Source organism: Danio rerio, chromosome 23, assembly GCF_049306965.1.
Source record: "Danio rerio strain Tuebingen ecotype United States chromosome 23, GRCz12tu, whole genome shotgun sequence".
Lineage (NCBI taxonomy): Eukaryota > Metazoa > Chordata > Actinopteri > Cypriniformes > Danionidae > Danio > Danio rerio.
The window spans coordinates 1,818,680-1,842,760 of NC_133198.1; the positions used below are offsets into that span (position 1 = coordinate 1,818,680).

General features: G+C 37.9%; 1 protein-coding gene across 2 annotated transcripts; it reads left to right on the forward strand.

Annotated features, from left to right (window-relative positions):
* Positions 1-24,081, forward strand: rabggta (Rab geranylgeranyltransferase subunit alpha). 2 transcript variants are annotated; one of them, XM_073938720.1, is made up of 17 exons: positions 1-96; positions 1,748-3,735; positions 3,833-3,943; positions 4,030-4,154; positions 7,015-7,202; positions 9,616-9,864; positions 9,991-10,074; positions 10,846-10,928; positions 13,296-13,391; positions 13,856-13,961; positions 14,077-14,128; positions 16,526-16,614; positions 16,725-16,813; positions 19,106-19,222; positions 21,118-21,231; positions 21,418-21,505; positions 22,764-24,080. In XM_073938720.1, the coding sequence occupies exons 2-17, from the start codon at positions 3,733-3,735 to the stop codon at positions 22,910-22,912; spliced, it is 1,743 nt and encodes a 580-aa protein (XP_073794821.1). In that variant the 5' UTR covers positions 1-96; positions 1,748-3,732; the 3' UTR covers positions 22,913-24,080. The 2 variants fall into 2 exon arrangements, with proteins under 2 accessions (XP_073794821.1, NP_001070131.2); NM_001076663.2 differs by having other exon boundaries at positions 27-96; positions 3,710-3,735; positions 22,764-24,081.

Sequence of the window (24,081 nt, forward strand, 5' to 3'; positions counted from 1 at the left end):
ATGACCATGACGTCTTTTTGAGGCGACGGAAAACTTGTTTGAATTACAGCTCGGCATTTACGACATATCCAGCTCAGTCTGCATTCAAAGACCGAGGTAAAACACAAACTCTTGATTATGTAAAGCTGTTGAATATGTGTTGTGTCTGTGTGCGAGTGAAGCCGCGTGTCAAGGCAGAAATCAGGCTATAAAGCTGCAGTGATGATGCAGAAGAGTGACAGATCCATCATTCAGATGCAGTCTGTGCTGCGCGCGCTGTATAGAGCTGAACTCGTGTGTTATATACAGATTAACTGCAGAAAGTGTGTGCTGGGGTTATATCCACATGAAATATGAGCTTTGTTCTGATACTGCTGGGTCAATAATACACATGCTGTCAAATGAAATACACTCAATTTTAATCACACAACCCATTCAGTGTCACGTGAATTCACATCACCGTCCAACTGGACCCGAAGAAAGATTTCCCCCTATATTTTCCCCAGCTAAAACCCAAATTGCATCTGATCAACGAATGAATGTGAACACATGCCATAACTCTGTCCTATATTCACATATTCAGACGTTGGATATTTAAAGGTCCTGTGAAATTAAAATGACGTTTTCTTATTAGATGTTATCGAAATGTTTGTTTTAGCGATACGTATTAGCTGGCGTGCTCCAAAACACTGACAAAATTCGCGTTTAGAAGATATAAACATTCAAAGCATGCAGGTTGTCACTTCCGCTTTTTAAAAAAAAACCATGATAATTAATGGTTATAGGACTTTTATCATGAAAACAACTTCCGGACCATCATCGCCCCCCTTTAGATTTCTTTTTTTTTTAATTTTTATTATTATTATTATTATTATTATTATTATTATTATTGAACAACAAATATACAATTTAAACATGACATCCAAAAAATACAAAAGTAACTAATAACATAATCTAAAAAATAAACTACATTAATTAAACAAATAAAAAGACAATTCAACATAGACATCTTTACAATGATAATATTTTAACTTAACCAATTGACAGTAAGAATACTAACCTTTAAAATTAATTAACTTCAGCTTCTTTGTCACAATAATTGTATTTATAAATTTTTTCGCTCTTAATATATTGGAGCGATTCTATATACAAACGAAAATCTGTAATAGCAACATTTAAACAAGGTTTGGAGTTATTTAACCTGCATTTATGAACATGAAATTTACAGAACAAAATTAAATGATTCAATAAAAATTCCACAGAAAAATAGTTTGAAACAAAATAAAAAATAACGTCTTTGGGGGGTCAAATTGCAACTAAAACCTGATTTTTTATTTATTTTTTTGACACAATGATAGATCTTCCCAAAATTTTTTTTTTAATATTCACAATCATAAAAAAGATGAATCAATGTCTCTGGGTGATGTAAACAGAATGAACAGTTTCCATCCGTCTGCGTTGTCACTATAAGTTTATTACAAATCTCTTCCTGAAGTTAAAAACACACGTCTTAAACTATGATGATCATTAATATACATCTTAATAGAAATGCTTTTTTTTTCACATATATCTCAAAGAGCAGTTTACAAATCCAAAATTATTCACACTCCCGGCGAAATCTGTCTTAAAGTGCACATGAAATCAAAACTAGCCATATTAATTTTGTCAGCTCGCATTGCTAGTTGTGTGGTGAACAGTTCATCTGTGCATGTCATTGTCTTGTAATCTTTAACTGAAATCAGCAAATGCACTTCCTGTTTGTTTTCAGTTAAATCCTCAGATTTGGTCTGTCTAAGGAATTGGGCGGGGCTAACATATTTAACCACGCCCCTTCAGCTGTCGATTTTGACAACAGTGATGGTGAGCAGGAGGAGTCTGTTAAGCCTAGTTCACACTACAGGATTTTAAACATCAGCAGATCGCTGTGCCGTTCACACTACATGACTTGACTTTGTGTCTTTTAATCTCTGTGGTGTTCACACTACGCAACACTCTGTGAATGATCCACAAGAGGGGGGTCACACACTAGAGGATCTGACAACAACTCATTCCCCATCAGCTCATTCAAGCTAGCAAACCACAGCCAATAAAATTTTGAGGGAGGAGTCGTCAGAAAAAGCTGAACACTATTGGCTGCTTGTGTGCTGATGACATCACTGACAGCGTTTCAAGCTTTGGAGAAAGCATTTAAAAACATCGTCAAATCAGCTGATTTATCAGCACATTAATCACTCATCTGCAGGTTCCAGTGGATAGATACACAGAGAGTTTTTAATTTTTGTAATTTTATAACTCTTTGAAATAAAACTAACATATCTATAACACCCTGCCGCTTTCTAACTATCAGTGTATTTCTTTCTGACATTGTTTTTTTTTTCAAAACAGTAAAGAACTGAGCATTTCTGCCTTAAAATACCATATTGGTCAAAATGACTGCATGCATGTCTGATACTTTTCGCTGTGACTTTAAATATGTGTGCATTTTCTTGCCTGGCAACTTCCTGCTAACATAAACAAAACTTTCTGATGGCAAAAACATCAATTTACTTCAGATATACTTCAGATATCTTTCAAAACAGCATATTCTGTGCTGTGAAATAGCTCCTGTTTGAAATTGTTTATTATCTTAACTACATATTTATAGGCTGTATTACCAAAAAAAGATGATATTTTTAGGGTAATGGTGTCATTAAATATGATGCCAGACATTCAAAGCTTAATTTTAATATCTCAATAACAACTTTGAATGTAAATATGTTGTGACAATATGGCGTTTTAAATGAGAACGGTCAGAATGAGCATTGAGCAATGTTAATATATCCTCCTCTCATGTCTGTGCTAGCACAGAATGAAGCGAGTGCACCGATGCCCATTCTGACCAATCACAGATGTTTCTGCTGAGAAAGCTCATGCTGATATGCTCTCTCATTGGCTGCAGCTCGTCACTACATCAGACCACACGTGGGGTTGAGTCGGCCGACTGCTCTGGAATATTTAGCATGCTGAATGTTGGATTTCTGTCAGCGAGGTGTCGGCGACGCGTCAGCGAGCCTCGTTGATGCGTTGTTCAGTAGTTCACACATAAAGAGCGGCGAGCGCCGAGCACCCGCAGATTTCTTCCCGATCACAGCCCGATCTGTCGGCGAGCTCGTTAACTTCCAAATCGGGCTTAAAATCCTCTAGTGTGAACTAGGCATTAGGTTGTTATAACTCTCCCCAAACACTTTTCCCAGCCCTTCAGAAAGAAACGCCTACTTTACTACGTCCAATCAGCTCACAATAGATAAAACAAGCCACACCCACTGTTTACTCATTTAATATTTCGTTTCTCTACGGCACAAAAAAGCTTTTACTAGAAACACAGGATTCTCCTAAAATATAATAAGATGATGTATAATTTTTCTTCTAGAAAAACTCTTATTTGTTTTATATGGGCTAGAATAAAAGCCTTTAAATGTCTCTTTAAGCTGTATAGAAGTGTCTTGAAGAATATCTAGTCTAATATTATTTACTGTCATCATGACAGATAAAATAAATCAGTTATTAGAGATGAGTTATTAAAACTATTATGTTTAGAAATGTGTGGAAGAAATCTGCTCTCCGTTAAACAGAAATTAGGGGAAAAAATAAACAAAGGGGGCGAATAATTCTGACTTAATCTGCATCTATAGTATCTGTATTTAATAGGTTGTTAAAGCTTGATCTCTCTCTCTCTCTCTCTCCTTTGCAGATCTGTCCATCCGCTGGTGAATTATGGTGAGTGTGTGTTTCTCTGCTGGTTTCCTCTGATTATGTAAGGAGGAATGTTTAACGTGTGGTGGTTTGAGGAATCATGTGTGTGTTTGATGGTCAGCACGGCCGTGTGAAGGTGAAGACGACAGCGCAGCAGGAGGAGGAGAAGAGGAAGGAGAGAGAGAAGAAGCTGAAGGCCTTTGTGTGCGCGCGCGACTCTGTGCTGAAGAAGGTCAGAGCTGTGCGTGCTTGAGTGTGTGTGTGTGTGTGTGTGTGGTCAGTGGTGTTTGAGCTGATGATGAAGCCTGTGTGTTTTAGAGGAGCGCTGGAGAACATGACGAGGAGGCTCTTGATCTCACACAGCAGCTTCTGTCCTCAAACCCAGACTTCGCCACACTCTGGAACTACAGGAGAGAAGTGCTGCTGCATCTGGAGACGCTGCGGTAACACACACACACACACACACACAGTCCTGCTGAACACACACCACATATTAATGTGTGTGTGTGTGTGTGTTTATCTTATAGCCAGGGCCTTTGTTTTATCTCAGAAACACCGCCAAGTACCCTCAACCGCATTCAGAGAAAGAAAATAAAGGTCCAGCCAATCACAGGAGCAGAATCCAGAACTAAATATCAGAGTAAATAGACAAGACCCACAGATACAGATGCTTCCAGTGTACATAAAGTGACAACACAAAATAAATATGGAAAACAGAAATACGATAAACGTTAAAGGGTCACGAAACACCAAAGCACATGTTTTGAGCTGTTGACAGTGGCATATGTGTCCCACACTGCTAAAAACACTATTAGGACACCTATATTTCACTAAAAAGTGTAAATTGGTTGTTTTTGCGTTATTTCAAGCAAATTCCTACTTCCGGTTTGAAACGAATTTTTGAAGCTGCGTCACGGTCATGACATAATAGCATGTATTCCAGCGTGCAGACTGAGCGTCTGTGCCAGAGTGTGTCTTATTACGTCTTACAGTGTGATGCATTAATGCATGAGTAAGGCTTCGTTCAAACCAATCAGCGCGCTCTATTGTGCAACTTCATTAATATTCATTACTGTCACAGTGTTTAGACGACAGAGACGCCACGTTGTGTTGGCAAAACAAGCGTGAAGTGTTGCTTTTATAGTTTGCTGCCGTTAAGTTTTGTTTTCATTTTCTCTCTGTGAGAGCTCAGCTGGAGCTCAGACTCACGTGTGGATTAACAGTGTACGCGACGCTCGACAACAATAACTTACGTGTCTAAGGAGGATTATTGTTTACCTGAGAGCTGTTCTCATCTGCAAACGCTGAGATCCGGATTCGCTTGTAGTCTCCTCTTAATAAAGACGCGGCTCTAGTTGCTGGTGATTGTCCTGTCTCTACAGATTTGGTAAGTGAGCGACCAGTGCTCTTTGTTTATTCAGTTTGTTCGTATCGAACTAAGTTAACTATAGCACCGAGTGTAAACATGTTAGCATCACAACCAAACTTTAACCTTGTGTAGGGTTTTTACCGCATTTAGTGACCGGAATAACACACGCGGCTTTCTGACACTACCTGCCGTGTGCATCTAAGTTTCCGGGAAATGCGGAGGGTTTTTTTCTCTCATTCGCCGTGCGGTATCAAACATTGCATGAAAAATACACGCTTAGAGCAGCTCCTCGAATCAAATATCACATTTGTCGCGAGGGACATGAATGAATTCCCTGAATGAAAGAGCCAAACTGCAGTTAAAGTCCACCATTTAATAATTTGGCAAATAATTCCACTACAGATGTCCATGTAGGTTAAACACCATCACTTTCTCCTGTGTGTGAGTATTTTGACTGAAACTCGCGCGCGCCCAAATAGACACTCCCACACCATCCCACTTTAGTTCCTCCGACACTCCCCCCTAAACAAAGCTGGACACGCCCACTTTTCTGACTTTTTCCAAAGTAGAGGTGTGAAAACACCCTGCTGAAACGAGGGGGTTTCATGTCCCTTTAAACGGAGATGCAGTTAGTCAAGAAAGTCTGGATGTTGAGTTGTATGTACAGATTTGTTATAAATATACAGGTTATACGCTGATGTGTACAAATGCAAATGTTGAAAGTATTGCATTGTATATTGATGTAAGGTGCTGTGTGCGTGTGATAAGTATTGCACATATTTATTGCGCAGTTGGGGGGATATTTAACTGTTCTTGAGGTAGATGGCCTGAGGAAAGAAACTTTTCCTGCGTCTTGCTGTTTTTGTGCTTGGTGACCTGAAGCGCCAACCACACGGTAACGGTTTGAACAAGTAGTGTGCAGGGTGCGAGGCATCCAGAGTGATTTTGCGAGTCCTTTTCATCACTCTAGAAGAGTAGAGTTCTTGAAGTGTGGGGTAGTGGCAGTGATACGTTCAGCAGTTCGTACTATTGGCTGAAGGCTCTGTTGAAGTTTGAGGGGGTAAGATCACGCCGGAGTGTGATTGGCTGATAGGCATGAGATATTCCGCCAGTATCAGCACTCTTTCAGACTATTTGTGTGTATCCCTCCACCCGCAACGAGTGCATTTAAAAAAAAAAATTCCTAAATGATGTTTAACAGATTCAGGAATTTTTCTCAGTATTTCCTATAATATTGTTTCTTCTGTAGAAAGTCTTTGTTTTATATCGACTAGAAGAAAAGCAGTTTTTAATTGTTTTAATCCCATTTTAAGCTCAATATTATTAGCCCCCTTAATCAATATTTGTGTTGTATTGTCTACAGAACAAACCACTGTTATACAATGACTTGCCTAATTACCCTAACTGAATTTCTTTCCATTTTATACGGTTCCTTATACAGCATCAATGTTGTAATGTCATTAAAATACATTCAGTTAATAAACTTTAGCATTTATTTAGTTGCTCAAGTGTAAAACGAGACAAAAAGCTGTTTACTCGCACTCGCCCGTCAGAATCGGCAGGCTAACGCAGAAGCTCCATTGAATATACTGGGGTAAAATAAATGCTCATATTATAAAGACATGGCGGGGGAAATGTAATTTAATGCAGTGCTTCTTGTACAATCTGAGACCCACTTTAAATCGGATATCACTCAGCCAGTGGAGATCGCTGAAAGAAAACAGACCTTAAACGCACCGGATTTTGCACTGGCATTCAATTCGCCGGAAGCGATTAACCCTGGCAAATTAAAAGTCCTATTAGCATGCTTCGGCATATACCCCATTGGGGGAAAACATAAAGGAGGGCTAAACATTCATGAGGGAACTGCACATTTGAGGTTTTATTATTGATTTTATTTCAGCTGAGATAAATATCTGTCTGTCGTCCTCTAGAGAGAAGGATGAGGTGCAGAAGCTGTACGAGTCTGAACTGCACTTCATTGAGGCCTGTCTGAAAGTCAACCCCAAATCTTACGGCTGTTGGCACCACCGCAGCTGGGTGAACACTCGTCTCCCGCAGCCCGACTGGACACGCGAGCTGGGCCTCTGCGACCGCTGCCTCAGCCTGGACGAACGCAACTGTAAGACTCTCATACACAGAGTTTCTGCAGGTTTCACCAACTCAGAAGACTTTTTGATGCCGTTATGAATGAATTTACAGAATTATGCTGGGCGAACTGCTAAAGCACTGCTGTCAAACTCTGAGCTCTGCACAGTTTAGTTCTGACACTAGTTAAACACACCTGATCAAACTAATTGAGTCCTTCAGGCTTGTCTGAGACCTACAGGTAAGTGGGTTGAAGCAGTGTTGGAACTAGGGATTGTTGTAAAAAAAAAAATAAATGAGATGAAAAAAGAAGAGAGAACCCAGTCCAGGAGACTCTAAACAAGCAGAATTCCTTTATTGAGACGTGTTGGTTAATCTGCAGTCATACAGCGTCTTTAAGATGTGTCTGCAAGAGCCTACTAGAGGTCCGCAGTCTGCAAGTTCTTTTACAAGTCTCACACAAGTCTGCATTAGTCTGAATTAAGACAAAGATTTCATGGCTATATTGTGTTCTTAGGAGGAGGGGATATAGCTAAACAAAGTATGCAAATTAAGGGTTGTGGTCGGCAGGGTAAACTGCTTCTCAGGTCTAATCTCATCATGTTCTGGAGACAGAAACCGCCTGACCATTTGATCGAAAAGAGAAAACAATAGACACCCCATGCTGTGAAACTGACAATTTGCATTACTTTGGCTTAGCCTGTGATCAGAAAGACAAAAGGTAATGTCCCTCCTAGCTGGAATGTTAATGAAATAATATAATTAAAAACCAGGGAATATAACTTTTTAGTTATACGTAGATTATTGTTAATTTGAAATTAGATGATATAAATTTATATTTCCACAGGATGCACCAATACCAGTTTGCGTATGGGGTCGATACTAGGTTAAAATACTCGTACTCTTATCGTACATGAAAGGCCGATACCACGCACCGATACCACTCAACAGTAAATCACTACTTGGATGTGATTTGTTGTCCCACCTGACTTCTATGTTAATGTATTAATTAATGTATTATAAATTAATAGCTTAGTCCTTATAAACCTTTTACTCTGGAGGGACGACTGCGCTGGCTGATTGTATCCCTGCTTTAGACAAACTATACATTACGAAAATGAAGCGCGGCCGCGGCTGGAAAACAGTGTTTAATGTATCGCTCGTCACTTCAGGAGGAGGCGTGAATTAATTTAGCTAAACTGCGACATGCTCATCGTGCGGAAATATTACCAACGATCCATCAGGTAATGTTTTCCTCTCTGTCTCTCTCTCTCTCTCTTGGTAAAGCGCTGTCAGCAAATATTTTCCTCCATATCCAATAATGCACAGCGCATCGGCCTACGGCAGCTGAATTAGTCCAAAACGCGCAGTACTTTTTGCGGTTGGACCTGTTTTGGTACGGATCATATTCTCACCACAAACGAACCGCTCCAGGGTTCGTTTGAAAGCGTACCGAGACCACCTCTTCAAGCAGGTCTCGGTACGCTTATTTGGTCCGCTTTTGGTGCGCACTCGAGTACGATTGCTGCATTCTCACCTGCCCAAACGAACCGTACCAAAAGGGGACATGAACTCTTGTGCGATTCAATTAAACTAAATAAGGCAAGTGTGAAAGCACCCTTAGTTACCATTTGACAATGGAAATGGCCTTAAAAGCGTACTAAACTGTACCGTACCACACCACTCCGTGGAAACGGGCCATTAAGATCCTGCAGATGTCGTAAATTCGACGTCTTATCAATTAGAAATTATCAGACCAGAGGTTTTGAATATCAGAAAATAGACTTTATTCTCCATAATAAAGCCGAGAAAGAGCAGAGCAGACCCCAGAGTCTCTCCTGGACACCTTCTGAAATATCTATGTTTGTTACAATTTTTATAGAGGATTATTTGACACACCCCTAAGTCTCTTTTTAACTCTTGACCATTTTTGAATAGGTTTTCTAGTCTAAGGGGTCCTGCTATTCTTGGCTCTCCGCCCACTAGCTCATGTCAGCAGAGATGTTACAGGTCTATGTCAGCAAAGTATAGATGCAACTTATGCAAAGGAACTAAGTGTTTACATACATTGTTATGATAGGATAATAACTTGATAATATGTTACTCATTCTAACTTCTGACACATATAGCTTCATACAAGTATTTAACATATATGATCAGTGCTTTACATATTCAGTTATTCTACACAATCAGTCACTCAGCCTTCTCCTAGTGTTGCACCTGTGCAGGCGTACTCATCTTACACAGACACATCACTGTATTTTTAACACAGGCTGGCATGTTTGCTGCAAACACTACATACATTTTGTGAAGAGAAAATTAACTGCTTTACACTTAGAAAATACTTCATACAGAGAGAATAAAATCTTCTTCACAGACAGTGATCAAGAAACAACTCTTTTGCTGTTCAGGCTTTCACATTGGTGTGTCTCTGTGTCTTCCCTCAGTCCACTGCTGGGATTACCGCCGGTTGGTGGTGAAGGAGTCTGGCGTTTCCGTGGAGCAGGAGCTGCAGTTCACCGACCGTCTGATTGGCTCCAATTTCTCCAACTACTCCAGCTGGCATTACAGGAGCACACTGTTACCTCAGCTCCGCCCACAGCCGGTGCTGGACTCCGCCCACAACACAAGCCCCTCCCCCTCCGCCTCGCCTCAGAGTCACTCGCACAGAGTCTGCGAGGAGCAGCTGCTGAAAGGTGAAGCATTCACAATATGCACTCAAATAAAAGCTCTTAAATAAACACATAGCATAGCCCTGTGTGACAACTGGCCCGACAGTGGAAATGTAAAAAAAAATTTATTGTGTGTTTTGACTTCACTAGAGTATGAGCTGGCCCATAATGCCTTCTTCACTGACCCCAATGACCAGAGCGCTTGGTTCTACTACCGCTGGCTGCTGGGCAGAGGTGTGTGTCTCTCTTGGTGTGTGCGTGCGTGAATATGGGTGTGTGCGTATGTGTGTGTTTGTGTGTGTGCCTGTCTGTGTATATATATCCATATATATATATATGTGTGTCTCTGTGTGTGCGTGTGTGTGTGTGTGTGTTTTGACCTGCATATTTGACAAAACATGTATTCTCACTGTGTGTGTGTGTGTGTGTGTGTGTGTGTTTTGGCCTGCATATTTGACAAAACTTGTATTCTGTGTGTGTGTGTGTGTGTGTGTGTATGTGTGTGTGTGTGTCTCCGTGTTTGTGTGTGTGTCTCTGTGTGTGTGTGTCTCTGTGTGCGTGTGTCTCCGTGTGTGTGTGTGTGTGTGTGTGTTTTGGCCTGCATATTTGACAAAACTTGTATTCTCACTGTGTGTGTGTGTGTGTGTGTTTATGTGTGTCTTCGTGTGTGTGTCTCCGTGTGTGTGTGTGTGTGTGTGTTTGTTTTGGCCTGCATATTTGACAAAATATGTATTCTCACTGTGTGTGTGTGTGTGTGTGTGTGTGTGTGTGTGTGTGTGTGTGTGTGTGTGTGTGTGTGTGTGTGTGTGTGTGTGTGTGTGTGTGTGTGTGTTTGTGTGTGTGTCTCCGTGTGTGTGTGTTTTGGCCTGCATATTTGACAAAACATGTATTCTCACTGTGTGTGTGTGCGTGTGTGCGTGTGTGTGCGTGTGTGCGCGTGTGTGCGTGTGTGTGCGTGTGTGTGTGTGTGTGTGTGTGTGTGTGTGTGTGTGTGTGTGTGTGTAGCGGAGAGAGAGGAGATGATCAGCTGTGTGTACGTCAGCAGGGAGGGTGAGAGAGTTTCCGTCGCCTTCTCCAAACCTGTTCACGTAAGTCACCGACAGAACCCCACATGTAGTATATGAGTGTGAATGAGAGTGTATGGGTGTTTCCCAGTGACAGGTTGCAGCTGGAAGGGCATCCTCTGAGTTAAACATATGCTGGATAAGTTGGCAGTTCATTCCACTGTGGCAACCCCAGGTTAAAAAGGGACTAAGCAGAAAAGAAAATGAATGAATGATTATACAGTGAAACTGGTGTAGTCAGGGTGAGGAGAGAGACGTTAGAAACTGCACTGCCATCCCATCTGAGGAGCTTGTGTCCGCAAGTTTGTTCTCAGCAGTCGAAGTCTGATATTCCAAGAACGCTAGTCTGAACTCTGCGCGCTTAGCATTGAGAACGCATTCATTCAGGAAGGAGGGAAACAACAGAGTGTTCCGGTGAGGTCCACAAATGCCTGCTGTGTTTGTTTTTGTTTTCTTTTACAAACCAGGGGTCCATTTTTTGTACTTTAAAATGATCTAAGATGATTTCATCTTGATAGCTGATCTCTGGCTAATTTGGTTCTTCAAACTAGTCCGTGAATCAAATTAAAATGGATGAACATTCCAGACAATTTAATAATAACTTACACCTTATTTTGGGCTGCATGCTTGGCCCTTTCATGTGTCAAGAGCAATTTATTTAGTTTTACATTTAGAGCAGATTTTCCTTATTAGAGTAGTATTATTGAAGTTGGTTTTTTTTAATCGTTGTAAAGAATAACTGGATGTTTACAAAAACAATTTGATATTGGTAAAGCCGTCTGCAACTTTTATGAAGCATCAAATCACCGTCATATTAACTGTCAAAATATGTTCATGACTGCATAAATGTATTATTGCTTTTAAAAAAGTCACATATTGTGCATTTCTATTATCATACACAAATTGTACTAAAGCGATCTACAAAGTTCGTATCTATAACAATAACACTTTTATTTTATTAATAATTATAACTTCATAAAGATATAGTAAAAAAATATTTACTATTTTCCCAAGTGTATAAAACTACTACTGTAAGAAAATATCAGAATTCGGCACATACTTTCTGTATTATCTTTGCTTGAACTGACCGGATCTAATCCTGTTTATATGAATTAAACCTGCTCCCGACCAGGTTTGAGCTACCAGAACTGTTGCTATGACAACAACTCTCGAATTAGTTTTGAAGAACGAAACGATCCTGGATCGTGTCAAATCGTCAATATCCAAATCCAGCTAACTGAGTAATCCACGTACGAAGAACTGACCCCTGGTGAGATCATAATGTCAGCTTTTACATCACACACACACACACACACACACACACCTTAATCCATGATGACAATAAAAAAAGAATAATTTGTCAAGGATATACACAATAAGCTTTTAAAAACAAAACTTATATCCATTGTGGTCATTAATGTGAACCACAGATTACACTACTCCGGTAACAGGTACACTGCAATATAAAACTAAACACAAATAACCATTAAACATACTAACTCCACAAAGAGCCGGGACTGAAACCACTGATCTTATTACTGTGAGGCTACAGTGCTGCGCCACCGTGCCGCCCCCAAACATTAAAAAATAACTTATTTTATCCAAGGTTAAAGTCAGAATCTTACAAGGGCCCATGCCTGATTAAGCAGCTGTCTATAAACATGACAAACCAACAATCAAAGATCACAGATTTAACCTTGGGTTTCTTAAATGCGTCTTGGGTGACTAAAGGCTGATTTATACTTCTGCGTCAAATGCTGGCGTATGCTACGGCGCTGACGCATAGCCCTTCGCCGTGGCCGTCGCCGTCACTGACGTGCACCTCTCAAAAAATGTAACTACACGTTGCAACAACGCGTAGCGCAAGCTCTGTGATTGGTCGGCTGACGAGTCTGGGCGGGACCGAGAGCCGCGCGAATGGCGCGAACCCAGTGTAGCGATTGTTTACAAGTGTGGAGTCCCGTGAAGGAGCTCCGGATGGAAAGTTTTGTTCTGTGTTTACCTCATAGTTAAAGTTGCTGCACGTCTGCCGGTTCCTGCCTCAAAATGAGCGAGTTTGAGCTTTGACTTGTACATCCCGGAAGTGTTCAGGAAAAGCAAAACAACAGCGAAGAAACTCGACACAGAGGAACATTTACACCTCACTGCCAACTAGCGTTTCAGAAGTGTTAATGCAGACCAACAGAGACAGCAGCAGAAGTATAAATGCACAGCCATGCGTGTGCATGCGCCGTGGGTTACGCCGGTCACTTGACGCAGAAGTATAAATCAGGCTTAAATCGTGGCTAAAATCCCACAGTGTGAGCAGGGCTTAGGAAAAGCATTTTGAGCAGTGCGCCTCTGCTGTTTTTCTACATCACGTGCAAGCGTCTGTGTGTGTTTGTTTCATAGGCCGGGTCAGTGGGTCTGATGTTGGTTCTGGACGGTCAGCCTCAACAGGTGCAGTGGAGAAATGCACATCCCCGTCTGCGCCACAGTCCTGTCTGGGTATCCTTCACTTCAGCAGCTTCATCTTAAATGAAATACAGTACAAAGTTCTGATGGCAAACACTCTGCACGCGCAGGTCACACCTAATCTTTGTCATGATGACAGTAAATAATATTAGACTAGATATTCTTCAAGACACTTCTATACAGCTTAAAGTGACATTAAAGGCTTAAATAGGTTAGTTAGGGTAATTAGGCAAGTCATTGTATAACAGTGGTTTGTTCTGGAGACAATCCAACACTAATATTGCTAAAGGGGGCTAATAATATTGATGTTAAAATGGCTGTAAAACAATTAAAAACTGCTTTTATTCTAGCTGAAATACAACAAATTAGACTTTCTCCAGAAGAAATGATATTATAGGAAATACTGTAAAAAAATCTGAATTTGTTAAACAGTAGTTGCAGTTTTGCTGTAGTTTTATTTATTCACACTCGTACAGATCTTTAACGGTGTCTGTCAGCTGTGTGATCTTCCTGCCGGCTCCATCAGTGACACCAGTAATGAACACAACCTGACCATTCACTGGACAGACAAACACACACACAGAGACTGTGCTCTCTACACGGGTGAGACACACACACACACACACACACACACAAACAGACACGCTTACATACATACACACACACACACACTTCTAACCAATAGAGAGTGTGTGTGAGTTGTGTGTCTTGTTTTCAGGCTGTGCTGAAAGCTGGTGTAGAGACTCCGCCACTGATCAGGAGCTGTTCAGGTACTGCGGTAAAACTCAACTATTACTCTATATAAAGTGTTTATCTCTGTCATCTGAAGGTGAAGCGCTCTCCTTTTTAGATTGAGAAAGTGTGTGTGTGTGTGTTGTGTGTGTGTTGTGTGTGTGTGTGTGTGTGTGTGTGTGTGTGTGTGTGTGTGTGTGTGTGTGTGTGTGTGTGTGTGTGTGTGTGTGTGTGTGTGTGTGACAAACAGTTCACTGTTTCCACTCAATCATTCCATACAGTCCAAAGACATGCTGTACAGGTGAATGAGTATGTGTGGATGTTTCCCAGAGATGGGTTGCGGCTGGAAGGGCATCTGCTGCGTAAAAATGGATAAGTTGGCGGTTCATTCCACTGTGGCGACCTCGGATTAATAAAGGGACTAAGACAAAAAGAAAATGAATTAATGTGTATATATATATATATATATATATATCAATCTCTCTCTCTCTCTCTCTCTCGTTCTCTCTCTCTCTCTCTCTCTCTCTATATATATATATATATATATATATATATATATATATATCCCTGCTGAAAAATCCAGATTTTAGCTGGTCAACCAGGCTGGTTTTAGAGGGGTTTTGGCCACTTCCAGGCTGGTTTACAGCCATTTCCAGCCTGGTCTTAGCTGGTAAGGCTGGGAGATGACCAGCTAAAACCAGCTTGACCAGCTTAAACCAGGCTGATCAAGTTGGTTTTAGCTGGATTTTGCTGGTCATTTTCAAGCCTGACCAGCTAAAACCAGCCAACCAGCTGATATATATATATATACACATGTGTGTGATCAATAATTAAATTTAAAAGTAGTGAGTAGTAGGCTTCGAAGCATGTATCAAAAAAACGATACATCTCGCAGTGAAGCAGTTTACCGGAGCTTGATTTGTTATGCCATCATCACGTGATCAGTGACGTCCGAAGCTTCATTTTCGCCTATACCCACGTGACTGCTTCGAATTTTGATTCAAAGGTTTAAACACCCTCATAGTAAAGTGTATAGCGAGAGAATTGGCGTCTATTACATACATTTGTTTCAAAGCACTGCACCAGTCCCACACACCAGTAATTAAACTAAACTACAATAGTATTTTTTAGTAAAAAGGTTTTGAACAATACTAAAGTGTATTAGCGTATTTTTTTACAACTATCTTTAAAGAAAACCACCGCATACCGTAGTATTGTGTTTAACAGAGACCATCTGGTGAGTGCAGTTCTGAGGCATCATTCACATAGCCTCCTCCTAGAGCACTCGCCACTCAATCAAGAATCGCTAGTTCGATCCTCGCTTGGAGCGGGACTATTTGTATTATGATAAACTTTTGAATACCTTGGATTTTACTACAATCATCAGTTGTGTAATGTAATATATCTTATGTAAAAACTACAGTAATTGAGTAATTGTTTATATTGCTGTTGTTGTATTACTACATGAATGAGTTGGTCAGTTGTGAACATTTGACATTATGGCAACACAGTGCTTTCCCACACTTTCACCAGAAGAGGTCCTCATCGAGCTCTGATTTAGAAAGCTTCGAGTAACGAACCTTTTTCCGATACAATTGAGTCGAGTTCTTCACTGGTTCAGAAAGCTTCATTTCACCATCACTATTTAAAAGTCCCAAAATATGTATATTAGAAAGCTACCTATTTAAATAAAGACATTTCTAAATAATATCTAAATGTTTTGGTCTGAATGGTTTTAAAAAGAAAGAACTCATAAAGTCTTTGTGAACTGGAAGTTGCTGCAGACTTTTATGTCAGTATGATGACATCTATCCATGAAGCAGAATATTGAGTAGTGGGCGGGGCTTTATCTTTAAGCTCCTCCTTGCGTCTTTCACTCTAACTAACAGCTGGAGGTGCATAGCCAGTTGGGGCTCCCAGAGTTACTTTTTTTATTCACAGTTGACGCGCTCAACCAGTTTGTAGTTGTAATTTGATCACTGAAGCTGCAGTGAGTGTTTAGTTTTAGCACTGACAGCAGACGTCAGTGAAATAGCTGAGCTGAGGAATCACAGCTCTGGGTAAACATCGTCTGGCTGCTTTGAGTCCCGCCCACAGCCTGTCAATCACTGCGCAGGATTCCAGTTTGCTCACATTCGTTTATTGGGTGTGTTTCAGTCACTGCTATCAAATGTTATAATCTCACCTGTGTGTGTGTGCTTGTTTGTGTTGCCCTGTATGGTGTGTGTATATCAATATCTGTGTTTGTTTGTGTGTGTATATATGCATGTGTCTGTTTTGTGTCTATCTGTGTGTGTGTTTCTCTGTATTTGTGTGCGTGTCTGTGTGTGTGTCTGTCTGATTGTTTCTCTATAGTGTGTGTGTATCAATATGTGTGTTTCTGTGTTTATATGTGCGTGTATATGTCTCTCTCAAATGTTTCTGTGTGCGTGCAGGAGTGAGCTGTCAGTAGAGAAGAGTTCAGTTCTTCAGGCTGAGCTTCAGTCCTGCAATCAGCTGCTGGATCTCGAACCTCAGAACAAATGTAAGTGTGTGTGTGTGTGTGTTGTGCATGCATACTTCACATAGCATTTGTGTCTTTGCAGCCAAACAAGAGTAAGTATTGTGACTGTGTGTGTGTGTGTGTGTTTTAAGGGTGTCTGCTGACCATCATCCTCCTGATGAGAGCTCTGGATCCTCTGGGCCATGAGAAAGAGACTCTGACCCATTTTCAAACCCTTAAAGTAAGACCACGAGAGCCTCGACACTGACCAATTACTATTGACTAATGCCCAAATATGTTCAATACCTCCTTTTTAATCTAAAACCAACAAAGGCTGCATCTAAAATCACCCACTCCTCGAGTAGGCACTACATTTTAGTGAATTCACTACTCATCCATCAGAAAAGTACATTCTGTATACAGTAGTATGAATGAGAGTAGTATGGATGGAATTCAGACGTACTACATCCGCCATTAGTCATTATCACGTGACCTACCCATGTCAGTTGCTTCATTCCCATTCATGAATTCTCTTGCATACTGTTTTAACATACTATATAGTTTGAAAGTGTGCAATGTTGGATGCGGTCGCTTTGTTTATACATTAATAACAACTGGAAAATGGAAAATAATCTACATACAAAAACAAACTTCATGAAAATAGCCCATAATGTTGGTAAAAGAAACCTCTTTAAATTCTCCAACCGGTGGGATCAGATTGTTTTTTTCCCCCAGTAGAATCGCTCACTCCGTGATTAGCCACTAGTTTTTAGTACTTAGTAAAAGTCCTTCCACACCCTTTATTTGTAAAAGCACTACATCAAGCATGTTTTATTTGATTGTGTTGGCTTTAAATCTGCTGAATGAAGGAATGATCCAACAAATGAACGAACGAACCCACATACATGGGAAAGCGAATGATTGGATGTTATTATTGATGATGCTATTACTATTTTGTGTAGAATGTAATTGAAATAGTTGAAATTGATTATAGTTGAATTTTATGTAGTTAAACTAGTTGAAATTGATATAGTAGAAATTTAAATAGTTGAAATTGATGTAGTTGAAATGGTTGAAAACTGATATAGTTGAAATTGATGTAGTTAAAACTATTTAGAGCTGAAATTGATAGTTGGAATTGGTATAGTTGGATTTTATCTAGTTGAATTAGTTGACATTGAAATAGTAGAAATTGATATAGTTGAAATTGATATAGTTAAAATAGTTAAAATTAATATTGTTGAAATAATTGAAATTGATATAGTTGAAATTGAAATAGTTGACTTTTTTGTAGTTAAAATAGTTGAAATTTATATAGTTGAATTTTATGTAGTTGAACTAGTTGAAGTTTATATAGTAGAAATTGATGTAGTTGGAATTGAAATAGTTGAAATAATGAAAATTGAAATTGGTGAAATAATGAAAGTTGAAATAGTTTAAATTGATATAGTTGAAATTGATGTAGTTGGAATAGTTGAAATTGAAATAGTTGAAATAATGAAAATTGATATAGTTGAAATAGTTAAAATTGATATAGTTGAAATTGAAATAGATGAAATTGAAATAGTTGAAATTGAAATAGTTGAAATAATGAAAATTGATATTGTTGAAATAGTTGAAACTTATATAGTTGAAATTGATATAGTTGAAATAATTAAAATTGATATAGTTGAAATTTGATAGAGTTGAAATTAAAATATTTGAAATTGATATTGTTGAAATTTGTATAGTTGAATTTTATGTAGTTGAATTAGTTGAAATTGAAATAGTGGAAAATGATATAGATAAAATTTATATAATTAAATTAGTTGAAATAGTTGAAATGATAAAGTTGAATTGGTATGAATTTTATGTAGTTGAATTGGTTAAAATTAATTTAGTTAAAATAATTAAAATTGATATAGTTTAAATATTTGAATTTAATATAGTTGAAATTAAAATAGTTGAAATTGATCTTGTTAAAGTAGTTAAATTGACGTAGTTAAAATTGATATAGTTGAAATTTGATAGAGTTGAAATTAAAATAGTTGAAATTGATATAGTTGAAATTGGTATAGTTGAATTTTATGTAGTTGAATTAGTTGAAATTGAAATAGTGGAAAATGATATAGTTGAAATTGATATAATTAAATTAGTTGAATTTGAAATAGTTGAAATTATAGAGTTGAAATTGGTATAGGTGTACTTTATGTAGTTGAATTGGTTAAAATTTTTAATATAGTTGAAATTGAAATAGTTGAAATTGATCTAGTTAAAGTAGTTAAATTGGCATAGTTGCAATATAGTTGATTTTAATATAGTTGATAAAGTATAGTACAGTATAGCACAGTAAACTATGATTCTGTCAGCCCAAGATTAGTGTTCTGGAAGGAAGTGTAATGGCTTCTGAGTGTCAGGAATTTGACTGATACTACAGTAATGAATTACATTTTGGATTTGAACAGTAATTGTTGAGTGTTTGCTCAAATCAGCAACTCTTCACTGTATTATGATGATGTTTTCAAAACGTCCTGTTATTTGTTTCGTCTGACAGGAAGTGGATGCGATGCGCTCCTCCTACTACAGTGACCTGTGCAGTAAGTTTTTGATTGAAAACACCATCCTGAAAATGGAGTATGCAGAGGTGCGCGTCTTCAGCCTCTCCAATAAGGTGAGAAAGGCAAACCCGCTGAAATTGATATAGTTGAAATATAGTTGATATAGTTGAAATTTATATAGCTGAAGTAGTTAAAATTTGTATTGTTGCAAATTATACAGTTGTTGAAAATTGTATAGTTGAAATTTGTATACTTATAATAGTTAAAATCTACATAGTTAAAATTTTTAGTTGCTATTGATATAGTTGAGGTAGTTGAAATTTATGTAGTTGAAATATAAAAAAATTCTTAGTTGAAATGTATATAGTTGAAATCAACATAGTTAAAATAGTTGAAATTGAAACAGTTGAAATAGATTAATTTGGTATTGTTGAAATAAATATAGTTAAAATAGTTGAAATTTAAATAGTTTAAGTAGTTTAAATTAATATAGTTGAAATTAATATAGTTGATATTGATAGTTGAAATAGATGAAATTAATATTAGTCGAAATAGGTGAAATTTCTATAGTCGAAATAGATTAAATTTATGTAGTTGGAATAGAGGAAATTTATATAATTTAAATGTATATAGTTGAAATAGTTGAATTTGATAAAGTTGAAATAGCTAAAATTGATATAGTGTATTTGTAAAGATGTGTGCATTTACAGCTGAAGTCAGAATTATTAGCCCCTCTTTGAATTTTTTTTCTTTTTTAAATATTTCCCAAATTATGTTTAACAGAGCAAAAAGAAAAATAATAATTTATATATATATATATATATATATATATATATATATATATATATATATATATATATATATATATATATATATATATATATATATATATATATATATATATATATATATAAATAATTTAATTACATTTTTTAATATATATATTTTTTCTTGCTTAGTTTTTTTATTGTGGCATAATCCATTAGAAAATCCAGTTGAAATGTAACCTTAATGTTATTTATTATTCCATAAAATACATTACAACAGTTTGTAGTTGTAATGAAAGTATTTGTTGTGGGTGTATTGCATTTAATGTTGCTGTTACTGTATATGTTTTTTTTTTCTGGGTGTGCCTTTAAAGGGTTAAGAAATAGATTTATAGATCTGCTTTAAAATCCAGAAATATCTGTGTGTCTGTTCAGAGAGCTGCTGAATCACAGCAAAAACACAGAGTTTTGACAGCATCAGTCACACCCTGATGAGTAAAATAGCAGCGTTTCACCTCACAGTCACTATCACAGGCATCACACCGAGCACTCATACATACTTCAGATATTTTCTTACATTTAATCGACAGCTCACTAATCCTCTTTCAGCATATATCAAAATGGGCGATTCTTATTTATAAAATATTGAGGAGTTCATTATATAAATAAGTAATCTGTGTGGAGGGGTTTAGCTTTTATTATTATTATTATTCATGTGCAATTGTAATCAAAATAACTTCCTCTTCATCTGTATCTCTTCTTTGATTGGTGCTTTATGGTGTGAGGGCGGGATTTGCCTGTCAATCACATGAGATCTACCAATAGCAAACTACTAATTTTTCTCTTCCCAACAATGAAAAGCAGCAACAATCAAGAATGCATGCTTATATGCTGTCATGGCTTTGCAATCAAAATTGTAATTCTAATGGTCAATGGGGCAAAAGCAGCCCCCAACATAATGAAATTTGAGTGTATTGTTGAGTTTTTGAAGATTTTCAAAGCATTCTCCCAAAATATATGCCAAACTAAAATTTTGTCAGCAAAAATCTTTCTATTTGCTGAAACACAGAGAAAACGATGGCCAAATTAACACTCAAGGTTAGCCCAGAGTGGATGAAAATGACCCAACAGCACACAAGGGTTAATACTATCGTAGTTATTTTATTGAACGTTCAAAATAAATCCTAAATTCTTGAAACAGAAGATCAGCATCTGTGTGTTGTGTTGTTTTCCTGCAACAGAAACTGACCACCTTGTGTCACCTGGATCAGCTTCTGCTGGTCACACACATCAACCTGTCGTCCAATCAGCTGCAGCATCTGCCGCCTCAGTTCAGCATGCTACAGTGTCTGGAGGTAAAGCTAATGCTCATCATGTGTGTTTTCGGCATGTTATGGACCCTTTTCACATTTATTTAAAAAAATTCACAAATATTAAAAACTTTCTAGGATTTAAGATGCTGATGATCATTAAACAGGTCGTGTGAAAAGGGTCTATTACAGTAATAGCAGCGCTGTAAACACTGACGTGTGTTTCTGCAGGTGCTGGAGGCTGATGATAACGCCATCGAAAGTCTGGAGGGTCTCTATCATCTGCCTAAGCTAGAGGAAGTTTCTCTGAAGAACAACAGTATCCTTTTCTCAAAACAAAACAAACAAATAAGAAATACAGTTAAAGTCTGAATTATTAGCCCTCCTGTTAAAGTTAAGTTCTTTTATATTTTTCCCCAATTTCTGTTTAATGGACAGAAGATTTTCTTCAACACACTTGTAAATATAATAGTTTTAATAACTCATTTCTAATAACTGATTTTTTTTCTCTTTGTCATGATGACAGCACGTAATATTTGACTAGATATTCTTTAAAGATACTAGTATTCAGCTTAAAGTGACATTTAAAGGCTTAACTATATATATATATATATATATATATATATATATATATATATATATATATATATATATATATATATATATATATATATATATATATATAATATATATATATATATATATATATATATATATATATATATATATATATTTATATATGAGCAATATCACACTCGTAGCAGTGTGATATGGCTGTATATCAGCACTGGTGGGAGGCGTGCGTTGGGAAGGCGTGCCTTAGTGCCCCCACCAGTGCCGATATACAGCCATATCGCACTGCTACTCGTGTGATATTGCGTTTATACAACAGTTTGACGGCATAATTGTGTATAAAAACAAAATCAAACATGGAGAGTCTCAAAAACTCTTTTGTATGAAGAACTACTTTCTTCCAGATTCAAATCATAAGCTGACAGTTAAACAGTTGAGCGTGCGTCTTTTAAACTTTAGAGCTTTAGTGTCTGCTTTTTGCTGGTTGTATGTGGGCGGAGTAATACACAAAGGGTAAAGAGGCTGTAGGAGTTCTGATATTGCAGAATATCGCACGGCTATCAGCCAATCAGATTGTAGAACCAGACAGAACTGTTGTATAAATATATATATATATATATATATATATATATATATATATATATATATATATATATATATATATATATATATATATACATATTGCCATTATGCTGACACACAGGCATTTGTAGCTCCACCCTCTTCTGAAAAGATTTCAACCTCATTTGAATTAAAAGCAAAAGTCACTAAAAGGACCCATTTAGGCAGAAGTCACTTTTTTTTTTTTATGTCACCTCATACTTTAGTTTTTCATCAAATCTTCTGAGCTGTGAGAAAAACCAAACACTATTGGTGTTTTTTAAAAGGGAAGGAGCTACTCTACGTCCCACCCTGTCTTCATGTTTCAGTTGAGGTTACGTTAAACACTGAATAAAAAAGCACTTCACTGGACCTCTAATGTTTTTTCTTGACCTATGTCTTAGAAATCTGCAAAGTGTCTGATCTGGAAACACTGGCGACCTGCACCAAACTGACCAGACTGGACCTGCGTGGAAACCCTGTCCACAAAACTGACGACCTGGAGTCTGAGCTCAGCCTGATCCTGCCATTGGTCACTGCCCTGTCTCTCTGATATGTGTGTGTGTGTACTTGTTTTTATCTCCCAGTGGGGACTTAAACCTGAATGCACACAGACTTATGGGGACTTGTGTCACTGCGGGCACCAGAATTGATGGGTTAACATGCTTATAGATCAGACAGAATTAAGTATTTTAAATATGTAAAGGGGCAGATTGTTTGCTGTGAGGGTTGGTTTAGGGGTACAGTTGGAGGAGGGGAGGGAATATACAGTTTGTATAGTAGAAACATCATTACATCTATGAGAGTCCCCACTGGGATATAGGAGCCAGTCTGAGTGTGTGTGTGTCTGTACTGGTTTTGGTGGTTTACAAGAACAGACATTTGTAAAATGACATGAGTAAGGCCTACTGTAGGTATTACAGCATTGATGTGGTTTATGAGGACAGGCCTTGAGTCCTTGTAAGTCAAAACCCTTAAAAATCATACTTCAGGGTCTTTTGACATTCAGATTTTGCCACAGGTTTACAGTGAGGGTTGGGTTTAGTGGTAGGGGAGGGATTATGGCATATAATAGGAGTTTTTTTTTTACTGTATAAAATGTATGGAGAGTCCCCGTAAACCATATATACTGTACTAGTGTGTGTGACATACTAACTGTACCACTTTAGAGACCCCTTAGAGCAATTTCTGAACATGTAACTCACGAGCTGGACCTAATAGGACTTAAAGGGATAGTTCACTCAAAAATGAAACCAAGATACTTTGAGGAATGTTCCTGCTGTTCTTTTCTACATACTGCAGAAAACACTAGAGAGCTACAGTGAAGAGGATTGTTGGAATTTAGAGGTATTTCACCTGAAAAAAAAAACACAAAAAAAAAACACCACAGCAGATGTTGATTTTTGAGTGAACTATCCCTTTAAAAATATTCAGCCTCTTTGTGTGTGTGTGTGTGCGTGCGTGCGTGCGTGCGTGTGTGTGTGTCAGTGTTTGTGTGTGAGACGAATAACGGTTCACATTTCAACAAAGAGCTCTGTATAAAGGCCTCACTGCATGCTGATGGAGAGAAATGTTCTGGTCACGTCTGCTGTTACTTTTAAGTTCTCAATGATCCGTTTGGCCAAAGATATTAGTGACGTTTCAGTGAAGATGCAGATATTCGGCTGTGCGTTTCTTGTATCGTATGAATCTCCATGCCAGTAAAGAAACTGTTTAATCTCC